The 18819-nt window shown below is 41.0% G+C and overlaps 2 protein-coding genes across 12 annotated transcripts in view; one reads left to right on the top strand and one right to left on the bottom strand.

The window, feature by feature from the left end:
• JADE1 (jade family PHD finger 1) overlaps positions 1–3581 on the top strand; it is a 133719-nt gene extending 130138 nt beyond the window's left edge. For all 9 annotated transcript variants that reach the window (XM_064711555.1, XM_064711557.1, XM_064711561.1 and 6 more), the window contains one exon: positions 32–3581. In XM_064711555.1, the coding sequence (XP_064567625.1) occupies positions 32–939 (908 nt within the window). In that variant the 3' untranslated portion in view covers positions 940–3581. The remainder of the gene's footprint in view (positions 1–31) is intronic.
• A 2144-nt stretch (positions 3582–5725) lies between these two features.
• The window catches only part of SCLT1 (sodium channel and clathrin linker 1), a 29160-nt gene continuing 16066 nt past the window's right edge, over positions 5726–18819 (bottom strand). The window contains exons 17-21 of one of the 3 annotated variants that reach the window (XM_064711566.1): positions 18601–18793; positions 17063–17259; positions 9032–9110; positions 7866–7961; positions 5726–6100 (exon numbers count right to left, since the gene is read on the bottom strand). In XM_064711566.1, the coding sequence (XP_064567636.1) occupies positions 6032–6100; positions 7866–7961; positions 9032–9110; positions 17063–17259; positions 18601–18793 (634 nt within the window). In that variant the 3' untranslated portion in view covers positions 5726–6031. The other 2 variants (XM_064711565.1, XM_064711567.1) reach the window with 2 other exon arrangements.

Genomic DNA, 18819 nt, shown 5'->3' with positions numbered 1-18819 from the left:
CTTGACTTGAACTTATTTTGTTTCCATGCAGGTGTGCCTTCCTCCTTCTCCTCCATGGAAAGCACGGTGCTGTTCAACAGCCCGTCGCTGGGCCCCGACGCGCCCAAGATCGAGGACCTGAAGTGGCATTCTGCGTTCTTCAGGAAGCAGATGGGCACTTCTCTGGCCCGCTCCTTGAAGAAACCCCACAAGAGGGACAGGGTAAGAGACAGGTCTGGGAATGACAGCAAGTCCCTGCTGGCACAGCCCAGCCCTAGGGAAGGAGGTGCAGCTCCAGGCAGCTTTTTCAGTTTTGACAAGCCCTTGGCCGAGACGCGGGTCGGGTCAGCGCAGCAGAAGAATGGCGTGGTTCTAGCAGAGCACAGGAAGAGAAGGGACAACCGCCCACAGTGCGAGGGGGCCAAGGCAGAGCTGAAGGAAAAGACTCCTAAACACAACCACAAACCCCTGAGACCCACGGAACTCTCTCAGAGGCAACTGGAAAACAAAAGGGCTGTCAACCACTCGGGTGGGAGGTCAGCAGCGCCTGGCACTCGGAGGGATATAGTGCCTAAATGTAACGGGGGTCTGGTCAAAGTGAACTCCAATCAGACAGTAGTTAAAGTGCCTACCACGCCCACGAGCCCGGGGAAAAACTGGGGCGGATTCCGAATTCCAAAGAAGGGGGAGAGGCAGCAGCAGGGGGAGGGCCTGGAGGAGGCCTGCCGCCAGAACTCGGGCTACCCCTACCTGGGCAGCGTGGGCAGAGTTGCAGCCAAGGAGAGGACAAAGAGCAAGTTAAAGCCTGACAGCGAGAACGATGGCTACGTCCCCGACGCTGAAATGAGCGACTCGGAGCCCGAAGTGGCTGAGAAGAAGTGCAGGCAGCAGAGGCTCAGCCCCGGCAGCAGCATGGGCAGGAGGACGGACATCATTCGCAGGAGCATCCTGGCCACCTGACTGCACACAGGGTGGGGTCACCAGAGTCACACTGCCTGCAAGCCAACTCCACCTTACCCATGGGGGGAGAGAGGAGCATTCTTAGAGCTACAGACTGACAGAATGGAAGCCCATTTTTCCTGAGTTGTATAAGTATGTTTACATGCACTTAAAGCTGTTTTAAGCTCTTTGATTTTGTTTTGTTTTTTTGTTTTGTTTTTTTTTTTTCCTCTCTCTGCCCCATCCACACCCCCTCACCCTTCCCATTTCTGTGAGAAGGGTGAATCTCCCTTATTTGCAACTTTCTTGAGTAAGCAGAAGAGTGACATTGCTACTAAAACAGGAGTTGGGATGCACACAACTCACAAAAATCTTTTACAAGGGGCTGGGGGAGGGCAGGAGGAATCAGGCTGCATTCATCCCTTCTAGCTAAAAGGCACTGAAAATTTTACTCCCTCCCCCTGACTTCTGGAAAAGCACAAGCTCTTAATTTAACTCGTGTGTATTGAATGGAAGATGGTTGTTAGACCATCCTGCACTGCACTGGTAAGTCCCATGACAAATGCTCCCCATCCCTGGGCAGGGGCTGCTCTCTCTCCTCTCTTTGCAGAATGTGTTCTGTTGTGTTCAGTTGGAGCAAACCCCTCCCTGTGCTCCAGAGTTTACATGTCAATGATGGCCAGGCACAGCCAGTTGTTGCACTGGAGGAGGAAGAGGAGGAGGAAGGGACAGGGCAGGGCTTGAGAGATGGGGACTGACACAAAGGATGTTCCCAAATGGCTCAGTTCTGAGCAAGGGGCAGGTTTGGGGGTTCCAGCACTCCATGGAATAACCTGTCACCCATGGTCAGGCACCTGCCTTCGGGAGTGTGATGACAATTCCTGACAGAAGTTTTCTATGGCACTAGGCAAGAGGATTTCCCAAAGGCCACCACAGATGCACTAATGATACGTACTGGGAGAGTCAGGCTTATGACACTAAAAGGTTGCTTTAAATGGACACAAATATATATTTTTAAATAGAATAAAACTCAAAGGCAATACATTGTGATTAGCTCTTTACAGTCAAGCAAAGAAAAAACTATTTCATTCTATGATGGATTAGATTTGATGGAAAAGGGAACTTGTATTCTGACTGTGTACTTTTTTAATAATTGCAAGTGGCAATAATGAGTAAGCTGTGAGCAATAACATGAACAGGTTGTGAGGATACTGTTGTTTTGTACTGAGTGCACACACTGCAGTGGAGCATTAAGAGCCTGTCCATTCTGGAATTTTTCATAGATGTAGGAGAGGTACGTACTGGTGAAAAAGCAGCAGCAGCAATGTGTTAAAGACAGGCATAAAGAACCTCCTTCTCCTCCCCTTTCCCACTCCCAGCCTGCTGTTATGGCATCCACTCACCATGGAATGCCTGACCCTTGCCTCCCCAGGAGGGAGCACTGACAACACAGAATTCCTCTGCCATAGGACTGAGGATTCAATCAGAAAGTAAAAAAGGCTTAACACCCTATCTTGCTATGCAAGTTAATGTTATCAATTAAATATTTCACCAGAATGCATCCCTCTTTTAAAACTCTGAAGTCTTAACCTTTTGAGGAAGGCAAATTTTATGTAAGATAATACACTTTCAAAATCCTGTTGCTGGTCCCAAGAAGTCTCAAGAATAAAGACATGATTTACAGAGGTGAAAGTCAGGCAGGGCACTGGTGACTGAGGTTACATAGCCACTCTTGGCATGTCTTCAAAGTATAAACAGCAGACAGAGAAAAAGTAAAAGCCAGTAAGTTCTACTCAACATGCAGCAACATTCTCCAGACAGGCACTGGTATTTTCTGTAAGAAAGACGCTCATGACCACACAGGAATTGTCAAGCCATAGATGGAATAGCCTAAATTTGGATTCTGAGTAAACCTTTAACCTCACCCCCTTGGACAGAGGTACCTTGTTAATTTGCACTATATGATGATACTTGTGTTGTGCAGAGTGAATGCCTTAGCTGCTGTGGGCAGGAAGCTTTGGGAGCTTTCCAGTGGAGCTGCCCCCAAACCAAAAAGGCTGTGCTACGAGCAGCTCTGTAGGTTCCTTCTGTCCCTCTGCTTGGCCCTCAGCAGGAGGTGCTGCAGGTACTGCAGTGACAAACCCACCCCTGTGTTTTACTGGGATTTGCTGGATTTCTGTTTCCAAGTGTGACCTTTCCTTGTGCTGACTGACCAAGAGATCTTTGATATGATCCGTGTGTTCTGTCCAACCGTAGGCTAGCTGAACGTCTGTAGAGTTGCCTGGAATGCCATTTGTTAGGTTATAAACTCACACAGATCTAAATGAAGGGTTCATGTTGTGTACAAATCTTGATTTCAGAAGTTTGAGACAATTGTGATGACATTTGTAAAACTTGTACAGATTTTTCACTATGTGCCTAGCTTTGGTGTCCATTCAGCTGAAATTAATTAAAAAAAAAGGTGCATGAAGAGAAACAGAAATAAAAAAATATATGTAGAGATGACTATTTTATATTACATGGCCCAATCCTGTATTTATTTTCTCCCTTTTTTTGAAGTATTTCTAAAGACCTAGTTGAAACAGCTGTATTTTTTGTTAAAATATTCAGTAGAATTGTGCCTTTTGTCTGTATGTGAATAAATGCTGTACATTTTTGCAGTATCCTTGGCAGCTGTGGTTTAGACCTCCCTGTATTTGTATTTGGGTTCTTACAAAAACAATTCACTGCAATGGTCTGAACAGATTCCATGGATTAATACAGGTATCACCATGCACATTGCAGCTGCAAGATTTTGTAAATTTTTAAGGTTTTTAAGGTTTTTTTGTTACTGACAGTTGTGCTCATCCCATCAGCAGCACACTGAGTGTTTTTCCCATTGGTATCCTCAAAGAGATGCTGCTTCCCTCAAATCATTTACATCTGTAGACAGAGGATGTCCTTGCACAGTCCATGATCTCCATATGTGTTCCAGTGGAAAAGGAACCTGAGCTTTGAAGCCATGGATCTTTGGGATAATCACGCTGAAAGTTCATTCACACTCTGAACTGGCTGGGGTCATGCATTACTGAGGGAACATTTTCTTGTACAGCAGGATTTCCAGATGAGGATTCCTTTAAATTCCAGGTGCAGAAACATGGAATGGACTTGGTGCTGAGCAAGAAAAGGCTGTGAAAGGACATCCTGAGCAATCCATCTTGAAAAAAACAGATATCCCAATTTGGGAGCAGCCTCCTCTAGCCACCTCAGGGAAATAAAGGAGGTGTTGGGTGTATGATCAGCTCCATGTCACCACATTCCTCTCTGTGACCAGGACAGAAATCTTTTCCTTTCCTGTGTCATCTGCTGGAATTGCTCTGCTGCCCCTGGCCTTGTGTCACCCCTGCAGTTCCTGTTCTGGCAAACAGCCACCAGGCAGGAGCTGCACCCCCAGGTGAAATGAATATTCCCATAATTAACAGGGAAGCCTGCAGGTGCCCTTCTGGGCCTCCAGGAACAAATACCCAGATCCTGAGGAGTGCCTGCCCCTTCCAGCCAGGTTTCACTTCACAGCCAGAGCCTGCCTTTGAGCAGTGAAGGGGATTAATGGCTCACACATCTTCCAGGTGGCCTGTCATCATCTCAGCTGTGCATTATGCAAATGGAAACAAGGTGCCTGCCACTTGCCTGCCTCTGTATCGCTCTGCTGATTGATGAAAACCTCACCCAAACAGACACTTGGAGCTTCTGAAAAATGTATCCGTGTTGTTTTGGAGAATCTTCCACATCTTTTAACCAAAATTGAGATTTAGAGATTGCAGTGGATACAGGCATCTATCAAGAAGAAAGAGCAACCACTCTAGGAACTAGTGGCATTCCCTGCAGCAAGCAGGAATTGTTTCTGAGGGTGGATCAGGCTCTGCCTGAACAGCCAAGATTTCAGGAGGCAGCACAAAATCTTATTTCCACAGGGGGGATCAGCCCAGCTCTGTCCTCTGAAATGCAAACATGGTGAAGGTCCACTGCCATGGACACAAATGAGACATTTCCATCAAGTACTACCCAGCAGCTGAATGAGAGGTTAGAAACCAGAACTGCACTCTTCACATTGAAGTGGAAGGACAAGCAATTATGTCAGTCAAGGCCAAGATATGAGCACTTCAAAAGCAGTGCAACACCTATCAAATGCTTGCACTATATGCTAAAAGAGAAAATGGACTTTGGCTGTAATTGTATAATGATAGCTATGACCTGTCTCAACTATCAAAAATCCCCATGTACAAGAGGATTCCCACATCTTGGCATCTGTACAGCTGAAACCCACTATTTCAAAGGTCATAAGGGCTGGGTGACTTCACCCTGGTCCAAATTGAAGTAAGAGAATGGAATTTCCCAGATACATCGAAACCAAGCGAGCAGACCAACAAAAAAGCAAGGAATTGTAAAAGAATTATGAAATTAATAGTACATTAAGAAGAAAAAGCCAACTGCAGGCAGATGACAGAGCTTAGGAATGAGCCGAGTAGCCACAGCAGCATTTTCATTATCACCTGCACCTTAGGGCCACCAAACCAAACTGAATTCTTTACACTGGAAGGCAACAGAGGCATCGTGCAGCTCAAACACTGACCAACCAAAGAGCAACTCTGGCACTCAAACACTGACCAACCAAAGAGCAACTCTGGCACTCATGCTGTAATGAGTCTAATTATAATTCACAAAGGATCTTCAAATTGTTCCCAAGTTACCTGCACTATACAGAACAATTAAAAAGATACTGACTGCACATGAGCAAAGCCAAGATGAATTTCAACAGAAGTGTTACGTACTCCCTGTACACAATCTCATCACAGTTGGAGCTGCTGGATTTTAGACCAAAAACCCTGAATGTGCCACAGCACTGTGCCAGATTTTTTTCATTTGCTACATTAAAGGACTTGAATGACAACATTTTGCAGACTTCTTCCAATCTTTATTGTGCAAGATCTTCATCCACTCCTTTTCTTACCAGAATTTAAGTTTTACAAGCCTTGCTGTGCTTTTGACTGTAGTGCTCCAATATGAAGTTTCTCCAGCAACCCTCCTAACTCCCAACATGAGTGGGAGTTGATAAAGGAATGATAAAAACATGTGTTTAAATAGTTTCCAGATCCAGATCCTTCAGGGAAGCAGCTTTTTTATTCTGTGTAGTTATCAAGCTGAGCTGTAATGAAACAGAAGCAGGTGATAGCTTCATAATAATTCTTTGTAGGATCAAAGTAACAGTAACAGTAGAACTTCCATACTGAATGTGTTGTGAAGGAGGGGGAACAAGCCCAGGCAGTGTGAATTGGGGATAAACAGCAGAATTTACAATGTACTCTGTAGATGACTACTGCTTTTGTCTTATTTCAGACCCCAGAGAATACAAGATGATAGGTAGCAGGAACTCACTTTAAAAGACACCTACAGGATAGTTGTTTTAAATTTGTACAGACATTGTCTTGTATGTTTTATGTTTCTTACTGAGTCACTATTACTTCAGAATAAGCTAAGATTTACAGTCAGTGAACTGACCACAGTAAAAGTGTAATTTCTAGGCTCCCTCCTAGTCCAGCTCTAGATCTGATACAATTTTACAGTGAAGGTGGGTAATGTAGTGAAAACACACAATGCAGAAAGCAGCCCTCAGCCTGCAGGTTAGGAATAGAGAGAATCATGGCTCTGATGGAATTCACATGTGAACATTCAGCCCTCTGGGGCCTAGGAGGGAATAAATACCCAGACTCAGAAGAGGGGACATTCTTGCAGCACTGCTGGAGACCTTGAGCAGGGACAGTGCCAGTATGTGTTTATTTGGGGTGGAGAGAAAAAGGAAGGGGCTTGACACAGCAGTTCTGAAGTCTGGCAACAGCATTTGGGCTGCACAGCATCAAATCTCTTTGTTATCCTTGAGAGAAACCTGGTGAGGAACAGCTAATTACCAATGTTTCCAGGAACAGCAAGACCTCTTCCTCTGTGGGCACCAAGGCCAGGAGTTTATTCCCTTGAAATGTGACATAAGGATGCTTGGGGTTTTATGGGAAGACAGCATCTTAGAAGCATTAGAGCTAAACAGACCCACATAACAAACAGGAGGTTAAAAAAGATAAAAATTCATCTTTCAGAGCAAATCTTTAGCAGCTGAATAGACCTTGTCATGACAGAGAGCATTTAGAGCCAGGAACCACAGCTTATGTTATGACAGCTTGGCAGCTATGCCCATTTATTCACTGCTGTTGAGAAAAAAAATGCCATTTGTCCTAACTGAGCAATTTAGGTCAGCCAAACATCTCTCTGCAGCTCACATGGGGTCACCCACATTAACAAGCTGTAATTTGCAAATGGTTTTCCTAAATCACTGTAAAAAAAAAAAAAAAGGAGGCAGAAAGACCATCTTTACTTAATAGGAGGCCAACTTGAGTAATGAACTTCCTTGGCACAAAAACTGAGCTCAGTGTATAAACCCCTGTGGGATTTGCTTCAAGTTGTACAGCTGAAACACTATGGAAAAACTGAATACCAAGAGGGATCCACTCTCTCTCCTTTACCTCTCCAATGGCCTGGAAAGAAACAAGCATTTCCTACTCTGTCTGCACGATTTTTACCGCTGCAGGAGCTGCTGCAGCTGTTGCATTCAGCCAGTGGTAACTGCAGTGGGTGTACTCCAGCAAACAGGAGCTACAGTTATTTCAAGTTTTTTTTGTCTTTGCTAACTTGCCATGTACACCTTCCTTCACACATTTTGAACCTTGCAGGTTTCATTCATATCAAATTCCACAAACAAACCTAAGCTGTCAAATAGAAGGTGACATGTCCAAAATCCAAGCTTGTTAAAGTCGTGTTGGTAATAATGCTCATGAGTGATCACCTCTGCCTCAGGAATGATGCACAGTGAGTACTTTTGCACATTCCAAGTGCCTGGATAAGACTTTTTGTGAGCTGGGTACCTGCTGGGATGCTGTGGCTGCTCTCTGTTCTGCCTGGCTCAGCCGCCTCTGCAGCCTGTCGATGTATTCCCGATACTCCATCATCACTGTCTCATCCTGTGGAAACACAATCTCTCATCACACTGCCAAGTTCTTTTTCACTGAAGCCACTCATTCACTGGATAAAGTAGCAAAAAAAAAAGCTTAGCACAAGAGGAATGTCAGAAGTGGAACTGTTTTTCCCTTACAATAAAAGCCTGAGGACAAACTGCTGACACATTATAGAGAATTTCCAGCTCAAATGTGACATCATCTGACTTTTCCAATCAATCAATCAATCTGCAGGGGAACTTTTACTCATTTCACCACCTTGAAGCAAGAAGGATTAAGGCTAACATTTTAATTCAGGCTATTTAATCCATGCAACTTTACAAAGTAAATGCTTTAGCTATTTAGCTCAGACGAAAGAGGAATACAGTAGATAATACAAATGGAATGATAAACCTGCTACAGATCTCTCTTCCCTTCAAAGGGTCAGTAAAAAGCCTTTCTTAAACAGCCTTTACTCACTTCTCATATCATTTTTGTCCTCTAAATAACACAGCACTACAAAAAAAACAAGAGAGAAGGACTTATCCTGGATAGAACTGGATGTTATCCCAGATTTATAAGGCTGACAGGAAAGCCCTTTCCTGAAGTGGCCATTAATTATTGAACAATGCACATTCCAAAAAAACCCTGCCCTTCATCTTTAATGGATAATGCTTTTAGCTATATTCATATATGGACACAGAATGTAAATTCTGCATGCACACAGCATGTGGAGAACTTGGTATCTGAATGTGCCACATTATCCATAATCCCAGTGTGCCTGGGATTCACAGGCAGAAGTTAAGTCCAGAAACATTTCCTGAAATTTGTCCAGAATTGCTAGATTAGTCACTTAGACAGAAAGATGATTTCCTGTTTCACTTCTGTAATTTGAGAGTAAAGTTCATTTGTCCTCCTGCCATTGGAACACGTCAGTCAGGAAGAAAACAGTGAGGCTTCCCAACTGTTACTGACTACCCCTGTCAAAAATCCTTAATTTTCTCTAAGCCATCAACATAACTCACCTAAATAGGTTTCTGCTAAGATCTTAAGTGTATGCACACTGAAAGTAGCTGTCACATCAGTCATTATCTTACCTCAGTTACCTTCTCATTTGCTATTTCCAGCTGGGAAATGAGCTCCTGGCTACGGAGTTTTTGTTGACGCAGCTCACTTCTGGGAATCACAAGAAAAGATGCTGATTGGCAAACAGGGGTACTTCAGTTATTGGAATGTCATTTCATAGATAGTTCCCTGAATTGTGGAGGCTTGTGGTGGGTTTTAATTGCAGGCTTACTCTTGAACCACCCATTTCAAAAGCAGCACACAGCACTTCTTCATGCTGTGCATTCAAAAGTGTAATGGCAGAGGAACAAGATGCATTTGTTGGAATCAGCAAGACTTTGTCAAGAGCACTTGACATTTTACAGGGTTTTTTTCCCCTGTTTATTGAATCTTATTTTGGAGGCATGCTATCTAGTATGTAATAAATATAAGCTGCATTTTGCACAGTAAGTTCAATATTGAGATTAACATTCTAATTAGTGTTCCATAACCAGACCTCAATGTAGGCATTTTTAAAGGTGCTTTGAAGTACCTAAAAATAAATCATTCTATACTTTTGAGACAGACAACAATGCAACACTTAGTGAGGAAAAGGAAAATACCACCTACTTCAAAGCAGTCTTTTTACTTTTATACTGAATGAATTTTAGTGATCTTCAATTTACACAGTATTGAAGACAAAAAACATCTGGGTTATGACAGACAATCTCTGAGCTAGTGGCTAAAGGAAACAGTTCTTGCCTTCTATGAGGACAAGAAGAAGGATGACTAAAGACACAACTCCAGTAATTTTGGTCAGGGAAAGATGCAAACCTAAGTGAGCTGCTCTAACCTCTGACCAGTCTCTACCACCTCACCTTAAATGCTCTACCTGTTGCTGAAACTGCATGGGAAGCTAAAGCCTTTATTCTTTTTGAGGGAATGGAGGTAAGGCAGCAGATACTTTAACCTCAGGTTTTCACCTTAAAGTCTGCTATTTTAATGATGGTACTTGGTTCTCAACAATGATTTCCTTTTATAAACTTTTAAACTTAGTACTTTGTAAAAGTTTGAGCACTGATACATGGCATTTGAAATACAAGGTTGCAATACATGTGTAAAAAAAGGTCACCACTACAGCTGGTAAGGAATTTCCACTCGCCTGTTCTCAACCCACCATCTCCATCTCTTTCACCAGTCCCAAAAAACTATCACAAAAGCTTCAACAACTTTGAACTTAGAAATGAAAGTCCATAGGCTGTTAAACAGTTAAAACCACACCTATAGGTTATACCTGTTATCACGTGTGAGCACTTGATATAAAAGTACGAATTAAGATTGCAGGATCAAGTGTTAGTATGTAACACTATTTTTGTAATTTGTCCTCTGTAATTAGTACCAAGCATCAAATGAGGCATTTTCAATATAGGAGACCAATTTTTAGATGTCCTAAAAATTGTGAGTTACTGAAAGGAGCCTGTCTCCTGTGCTTGTGCTGAGGTGTGGAATTAGCATGCTTAGCAGCACAGACCATAGACAGAGTTTACAGGCTCATACACAGCTGTGATCAAGAAATTATTTTTATAATGAGATCACACTGAACACGTATTTAAAAGGAAACAGTTTAACCTTGTAAGCATCAGGAAATGATGGCTATTGAGCCAGTCAGTTGATTCATTCTGAGTGTTAGCCCTCCCCCAAACACAACTTATGAGACCTCAGTATTAGAACTGAGCAATAACCCCAACTGCTGGATAATTGCAGCAGCCCCCACTGCACATTGTCTTTGCTAAGTGAGTAGGAAACAAAAGGTGAGCTTGCAGCACTTCAGCAGACGGGTGATAAATCCGCCAGCTGCAGCAAGTGCTTTCTGCAAAGCTCTCATGACAAATATAGCGTGTGCCAGATGTTTTTTTGGTTGAATTATACTATAATATGCTTCAGTTACTCTTAGTAATTATGAATTTTGTATCCTGCCAGTACCTGCAGCTGTCTCTCATCCTGGTAAGATTTTTTTTTCTTTAATGAACATCTTAAAATAAGCAGCTATGGCTGCCAAACATTGCACAAGTGCAGCCAAGAATAATGTTTCAGAAAAAGAGGCAACTTCCTCATCTCAAGATGCCATGCAATTCACTCCCTGTACTAAGGAGAAAGCATTCATGGCCAGCACTTCATATATTGCCACCAAAAAAGGTCATTCCTCAGAGGCAGACTATTTTCAATCACAGAAAAGATAAAAACAGAGAACTCCAAACCCCACACATGCCTACTGATGAGTCAGGGACTCCAGCTATGACAAAGAAATGTGTCACAGGCAAAAACTGGAACAAAGACACCCAAAATAACTGCAGTCAGATGACTTAAGCTAAGCAAAGTCTTTAAATATAAAAACAATATAGCAAGGATTCCCTTTTCTTAAGTACTGACAATTATCATGCAAGTGACTATTAAGGAAATTAAGCCATTTCTGTATAGTTACTCAAATTAATGGGTTTATGCTACAAGTGTTTTTTATCCCCCCCCCAAAGTTATATCTTGCTACTACACAATAATGGCAGATGAATAAGATTATTAATTTGTTTGTTCACCTTGTATATTGTTACTGCATTTTATTCCTTCTGTAATTAGAGTTCAGATTTTAAAGCTCCTCAAATGCAGTGTTTCATGGAAGCAAACCTACACCCTGTATAGTTTAAGCCAATGTTTATAAATTGTTTCCTGCACTGTTTTTTAGAGGAACAGACCTGTGTACACCTATTTCTGCCCCTATTCAAGGTGAACTGAGCAATCATCCATGTGTCTGACAGGCCAAAGCAATATCCATGGCAAGTTGAGAGAACTGTCAATTCCCTGACAGGTTTTTAAGTTAGAGGATTGACCTTTCTCCCTGCCTGCAGTTGTCCAGATCTAGCCCACTTGAAGGGCATTCTGGGATGATTCACTCATTGGATTCAATAGAAAACTTTGTTTATCCATGTGAATCTTATTCTTGCTCCAACCAGAATCATTCAACAAAAATAAGCTCTTGGTGTTGGTCACTGCTGCAGAGTCTGGCAGGGGTTTATCTGCTTACCTGCAAAATTCTCTATTTACCCCAACTTTTCATTCTCAGGGTAAGGACATAAAAAGCTACAAAAAATACTGATACTGCAAAAAATATATGCCAATGAGATGGCAGATATGATTAACCATCTTTTGCATTTGTGCATTTATCTACAGACCTGTAAAGGTGGGCTTTACAGAACAAATCAATCATCTTCCCTTATTTTTAAAACTTGCATAGTCTGTCACTTCATTTTATTTGAGCAGATGCTGGCAGACTGAATTACCCTGGTTTTGCCTGAATTCTGCTGTCAGAACTGTCTCTTTCAACCCTTCCCACTCTACCCTCTGTTCTGCTCTTACTGAGTATTTCCTTCCAACTTACACATTTCCTAAACATCCCTTTGGTATTGCTGATTCCACTTCCTATGTGCTGTGTCATTTCTTCTTCTCAGCTGAAGTCTGAAGAGCTACAGAGCTTCACAGAGATGCTGTAAAGTAACAAGAGCAGTCTCATCCAGATGTGGCCAGATGTGGAACCATTCTTCTGGATTATAGTGCTTCACTCAATGCGAGAGCCTTTAAAATCTTGTGTGTGCTTTCCTCACTTCTTTCAAAGGTAAATTACTTCAAATGAAGACAAGGAAAGTAAAAAGCACTTGGCATTGAGTTTTTTACCATGGCTGTCAAAGGCAGATCACCTTAAATTTTTGGGACATTGCAACTGAGAGCCTAAAGCTTTATAATTGGAAGCTCTGCACCCTGTAGGTCAGCAATAACAGCAACATGGATTGTTTCTAGTTTTTATCAAATTCAACACCCATTTGTGGAGAAGTGACACTGGAGATCAAAATGGCTTTTTCAACACTAAGTCTGATTTGGTTATTTGTATTACAGGGACAAAAATCCACATATACAGGACCAGGGGAAAGAATCAGTTAATCTGATTAACATAAAATACTTAAATTATTCACCAAGACTTAAAAGCTCTTTTCATGTTATGAAAGAAGTTTGACAATTTTATAAAATTTCTATACTTCTGTTTTCCAATTAAATTCCTATAAAGAATACGAAGCATGACTTTTTTTACAACTTTTTACAGTGATCACTCACTTTATACTATTTTACTACTATTTTACAATTGCAAGCATTTGCTGGCTAAGTTCTCTTCAGTACATGTTAGCACTCCAAGTACATTTACCATGGATGCAATCAGGGGTCAGAGCAGTTTGGTTTCTGACCCTGCCAGAGCAGACACTGTGGGAATAAAGGGAATAAACTTGGCAGTGAGTTGTTGGCCATGCTGCCAAGTGAAAAGTTTGTATCTGGAATGATGACCTGTGTCACAAGGAGCTGTGACCTCCTTAGATACCTTCAGGGCTGACTGGGACAATGAAAGTGAAGCAAAAGTGGCTCCTTGCCCTTCTGCAAGGTGAAGATGAGGTCTGTTACCCAGAAATTCTCCTTAAGATGCATGCAGCTTGTTAAGATGCTCAGAGGGAAGAAAGCTTTTCTCATAAATGAAGACTGTAATACACTTGTATGAAGGAAATGTAATTTAGTCTACAAGTATTCAGTGCCCTGCCTCCAGTTCCAGCCCTGGATCTCAATTCCAAGTTCAGTTTTATCAGCAACAGTTCCATGTTTAACTTGAATGAGACCCAAATGTCCAGAAAAGCACAGAATAATTTTCAGTGAAGCTTGGAAGGATCAATTTACTTATCAACACTTCTATCTACAGTTTTTTCACTGATCCACTAGATTCTTAGGTTGTTGACATAATATGCTCTACCATTACAGTTTGCAAAATTTACTTTTACGTCTTAATTTTTTTTTCAGATCAAAAACCTAACATTGACTGGTGCTGCTTCATTCTTTAGAATTATTTAATTCTTCCTTTGTGCATATGGATTACACCTCAGCAACAAAACTCTGCAGCCTCAGAACATGACAAATGAGCAGCACAGAATGTGGAAAAGTTAGCAGCTGCTGCTGGTCAGTTTAATAAAAAGCCAAAAATGCTTCAGACACCGTCACATGGGAAATGAAAGCAATGAGGACAGGACTGGAAAACCACCCTGACTTTGAGGCAAAGGAATGGGAAACACCTACACCAACAAATGGGACACTGAGTCAGTGTTTGTGGGAGCTGCACTACCAGCACAATCCTGGTGCAATGCAATCCAAAATGCTTCCCCCACACACATGGAGAGGACTTGGTTAGGAAGTTTATAACTGCCTAAAAAACCACTCAGCTATAAAACACATTAGCATGCTGCAAGAGTAATGATTCTTGTTAAAAACTGTATTTTTGTTAAAAAATTGAATTCTGCTACATGTCACCAACACACCCTCTGCATTTGCTCACCTATTTACAGGGATCCTCTGGTCCCTTGGACCCCACCATGAGGCTTGGTGAGAACATTTCCTGCATTAGCCTCAAGAGACCTTTCAAACACAGCATTTAATTAACAATAGATTAATTAATCCATTACCAGTATCAGTCTTATTTTGTGTTCTTAATGAAATTTCCCCGATAAATGCATTTGCTGCAAAATTATTCTGCTTTTTAAATAATCAGCAACTTGATTTTAGTTCCCAGCACAGGTACGAAGCTACTTGCTGTTCTGTACCTGCTGTCAAAATGTTATTGTGATAGATGAAAAGAAATATGATAATTATACATTTATAGTATAAGCAAGGACTTTTGTGCTGAATAATTACTACAATGTAAATTCTGGAGCTGATTTTCATACCAACTGCCTTCTGCACTACATTGCTGAGTGTCTGGCAATGCATGTAGGGTGAAAAAACAAGCTGGCTTTAAAATTTCCAGATAATACTGATAAGGTTCAGTCAGACTACTTGTCACCATGATATCAGAGCATCAGTGCACGGATTTAACACCAAATTCCTGGTGTCAGTATAAATGACAACCTTCCTGTTTCTGTTGCCAGCTTCCTTGCCAGGTAGAGCAAATGCCTAACAAAGACTTTTATTTCTAGTTTGTCCCTTATGAAAAGGCATAACACACAAAACCATATCATAAAGTAACTGACTTAGCTTTTAGACTTGCACCAAAATACCTACTGAAGTCACATAAATAGGGACATTTTCAAGATTTATTACCCACTTTTCATCCAGGTTCACAAAGCAGACTTCCTTGTATTTTCTATGTCAGCATTTTGCTGCAGATAAATAAGGTCTAAATCTTTTGGTCTGCTGTAACAACATTTTAACACTGAACAGTAAAGGTTTTAGAGGGAAAACAGCTATATCACAGATAACTTTAATTATTTTGGAAGTCTGCAGTTTTCTCCTTTTAAGTGGAACTTGCTGAACCACATCCAGGATGTAGTGATGAACCCAGATGCTCAGCTGTGAAGTTTTGTATTTTGATTCACAGAAAATAAACTACAAGTTTGAGAGCTGAAATTTACCTTAGCATAAAAGATTGCAAAATAATTTCCTTCTCCAGTTACTGCATTTACAAAAGAAGCTAAAAAAGTATCAGTAAGAGCCAGGTAATTACATAGAGTGAAGCTACACCACTAAAACTTTCAGTGTCTCACAAACAGGCTCAATGCTCTTGTCTTCTGAAAGAGGCTTTTCCCTTTCCTAAAGAACTGTTTAATAATAACCTTTGCAAAATGCAGGATGTTTTAGGGGAAAGTAAAGCCAGCCTGTACCTGAACAGATAAGGTAAAAAGCCCCCTGTAACTGCTTAGGGAAGGAGAAGATGAGCATGTATTTCACTGCAAAGGTGGATATCCAGGTTAACAGTAGTGGCAAAGTAGATTTAGAGCTGGGTTCTAATTCCACTCACACCACTGGAATTCTGACAGCCAAGCTATGCTTCAGGAACTGTAACTACAGAAATTGCATGGGATACTGGAAATATGATTGAAGCTGAGAATATGTAAAGTATTACATTAATAATAAAACATGAAAAAACCCCAAGACTACCCCAAAGGAAAGGAAAGGTAGAATTCACAGGTTCCCAGTTTTAATAGGGAAAAGCTTTGCTTCCATGTTAACATGATAGCAAAGCAACTTCTAAAATCACTCTCAGCAAAGAACCACATGAGGGAATCACTTTAAGTGATTAAAGGGCTGCTTGAAATTTATCAAGTTAACAGAGATACACAACCTGAATTTTTCTTCTCAAACCTACTGAAAGGTAATGCAATGTTAACTACTTTAATTTTAAAGAAATTACACTAATGAAATAAGGCTTCCTATTTTAGCAGTTATTGTGGACCAGTGTGTCAACCTCCTCCAAGTTTTAAGCACTTTTGAAGAAGAGGAGATCTTGAGGACATAAACTTCTCTGAAGTTCTATAAAAACACCAGGCTAATTTAATCTCAAATTAATAGCCTACTTGAGCTAACTGACAGCATTTCCTGAACCTAGAAATGAAGCACAGGGGACACTTGCAAAACTGAAAATATTCTTGTATTCTGCACTGCAAAATACAAGCATCAGCTTAGAAATATGGATGAATTAAGAGAAAAGTTATGCAAATTATACTATGTATAAGTTATACAAATGCACAAAGTTTATACCGTATTTTTTTCTTAGGAGAATCACACAACCCATTTTTATCTTCATTTATAACAGCAACTGCTCAGAAGAGCACATTAGATGTACATTCCAAGAGGTTTTTGTCCAGTTTATTTTAGAAGTCTGGAGATTCACTCCACAACTGATGTTATGGCTTTTCTGAAGAGGTACAGAAGTTCTCATAATCTAAAGTTAAAATTGTCTAAATTGAGTGTGCTGTATCTTGAAAGAGAAAAATGAAAAGTAATATATTCCATTTGCTTTTTGTCATTACAAAACCTTACACAATATCTACAAGATAATGAAACAATTAAAGTTTTACTTCAGTGAGTATCACAGTTTAGATCACTTTGTTTTGATGCAAGCAAGTCTTTGAGTCTGGATGATTTGCTCTTTATGGTTTTTCACCACAAGTTTTTCACCCCAAACAGCGCCTGACCCACCCTTTGCAGAAGGAGAACAGAAGTGCACTTACTTCAGCTTACTGATCCTGGCTTCTGCACTTTCAGTGAGGTTCTTTGTTTCTTCTTTCCACCTGTTTGTTGCTTTCTGCTGAGCTACCAGGAGACGCCTGAGCTCAGTGCTGGACTTGTGGCTGGTGTCCTCCAGCTCCCTGAGCCGAGCTTCGTACCCGTGTTCTTTCACTGCATGCTCGTGCTCCATTGTGCTTATCTAAAAAAGCCCCACAAATCCAGCACAATCAAATCTCTCACTCTTCACCTTTTTTTTAATATTTGTTTTACAATGCCTGAGTTAAATTTATAAACGTTTGTTGAAAGTGTGTAAGATGCAATAATTAAACTTCTAATTATACACCCAGAGCTAGGTGTTCCCAAAGCCAATTTAAGCGAATAGGACAACTGACAATAAAGGATAATGAGCTGTGTATGCTTATTTTTGTAAGTAATCTTTATTCTTCTCCCTTGTGTTTCCTCCACAGAAACAAGTTGGTTCTTTTTCATCTAGCTAAATGTGTTAGGAGTTTCATAACTGCGTCTGCAACCCTTTGTACATCAGAGGGAAATGAAATCAAGCAGTGAATCTTATCTGTGACTGTAATGGAAGCCTGCCTGATTAAAACTGAGACAGACAAAGATTTAGTATATGCTTTCTGTGCTTCACAGCCACCACCTCTCTGTTACAAGATTCTCATCCTTTGTTTAAGCAAAGGGTTCTGGACTTGTGCAAGAGTCCCTGCTCAGTTTCACAGCTTGCTTTATCTTGTAGTGCAAAGTGGAAGCCAGATTTGAGCTGGTCCCCACTCACACCTTGCAAAACTGCTTGCTGAGGGTTGTCTTCATTGCTCCAGATCCTCAGATCCCTTTCTTTGGTATCTTTACACTACAGAGGGGAAAGGAGCAGCTTTCAGAAAGCACATCAAGGATGAAAGCTGTTCCTCCATCCAGGAGCCACAGGCACCCTGAATCTGTTGAGGTTATTACTGATTCCTTATCCCACCTGCAGCCTGCTCAGCATTTAATGGAAAATATTCTAAAAGAACATTAACACTCTTTTTTTCTTTGCAGCTAAGCATAGAGAACAATTTCCTCTGCCCAGGAAATAAGAATCAGTGCTTGAGAGCCACACTGTTAAATTATTTATTAGTTACACACTGTCCTGTCAACATTGTGGACACACAAGTAGAGGAACACTGTAGGCAGAAAGTCAGACAGACAAAGATTTCTGACACATTAGAGACAATAAACAAAGAAAGATTGGGAATTGCATTATTTAATCTATTCATTGCTTATTTAAAGCAAAGAACATTGGGGGTCTTCTGATCAAGGAGAATTTTATACACATTAAAATGCAATTTAATTAGCAGAGATTGAGTTCCCCCATGGATTCTGAGGACACACAATGCAACAATAAAATACTTTTAAGCAGCAACCAGGATGCATCTGGAAACTCTCAATCTTAGTTTAAACATTTTATGTTTTTTCCTTAGAACTGCTGCCTTACTAAGCAAATATCAGCCTTGCATTTCAAAGAAAAAACCAAAAAAAACCATACCTTGATTTTAGCTTTTTTTTGAGCCTCCACTGCCAGTTTTCTCAAACCCTCCATTTCATTGTGCAATTGTTCATTCTCCTGCTGAAGTTTCAGCCTTTGTTCACTGACAAAGGAACTCTTTTCTCTTTCTGAATCCAGAGTGCTTTGCAATTTACTGATAACTTCCTGGCAACGGGATTTCTCTTCCTCAGAGCTAAAAGAGAAGGAAAGTCTGGCTGC

Source organism: Zonotrichia leucophrys, chromosome 4 (assembly GCF_028769735.1).
Source record: "Zonotrichia leucophrys gambelii isolate GWCS_2022_RI chromosome 4, RI_Zleu_2.0, whole genome shotgun sequence".
Taxonomy (NCBI): domain Eukaryota; kingdom Metazoa; phylum Chordata; class Aves; order Passeriformes; family Passerellidae; genus Zonotrichia; species Zonotrichia leucophrys.
Note: the sequence above shows the minus strand (reverse complement) of the source record. Positions and strands in the feature narration are given on the sequence as shown.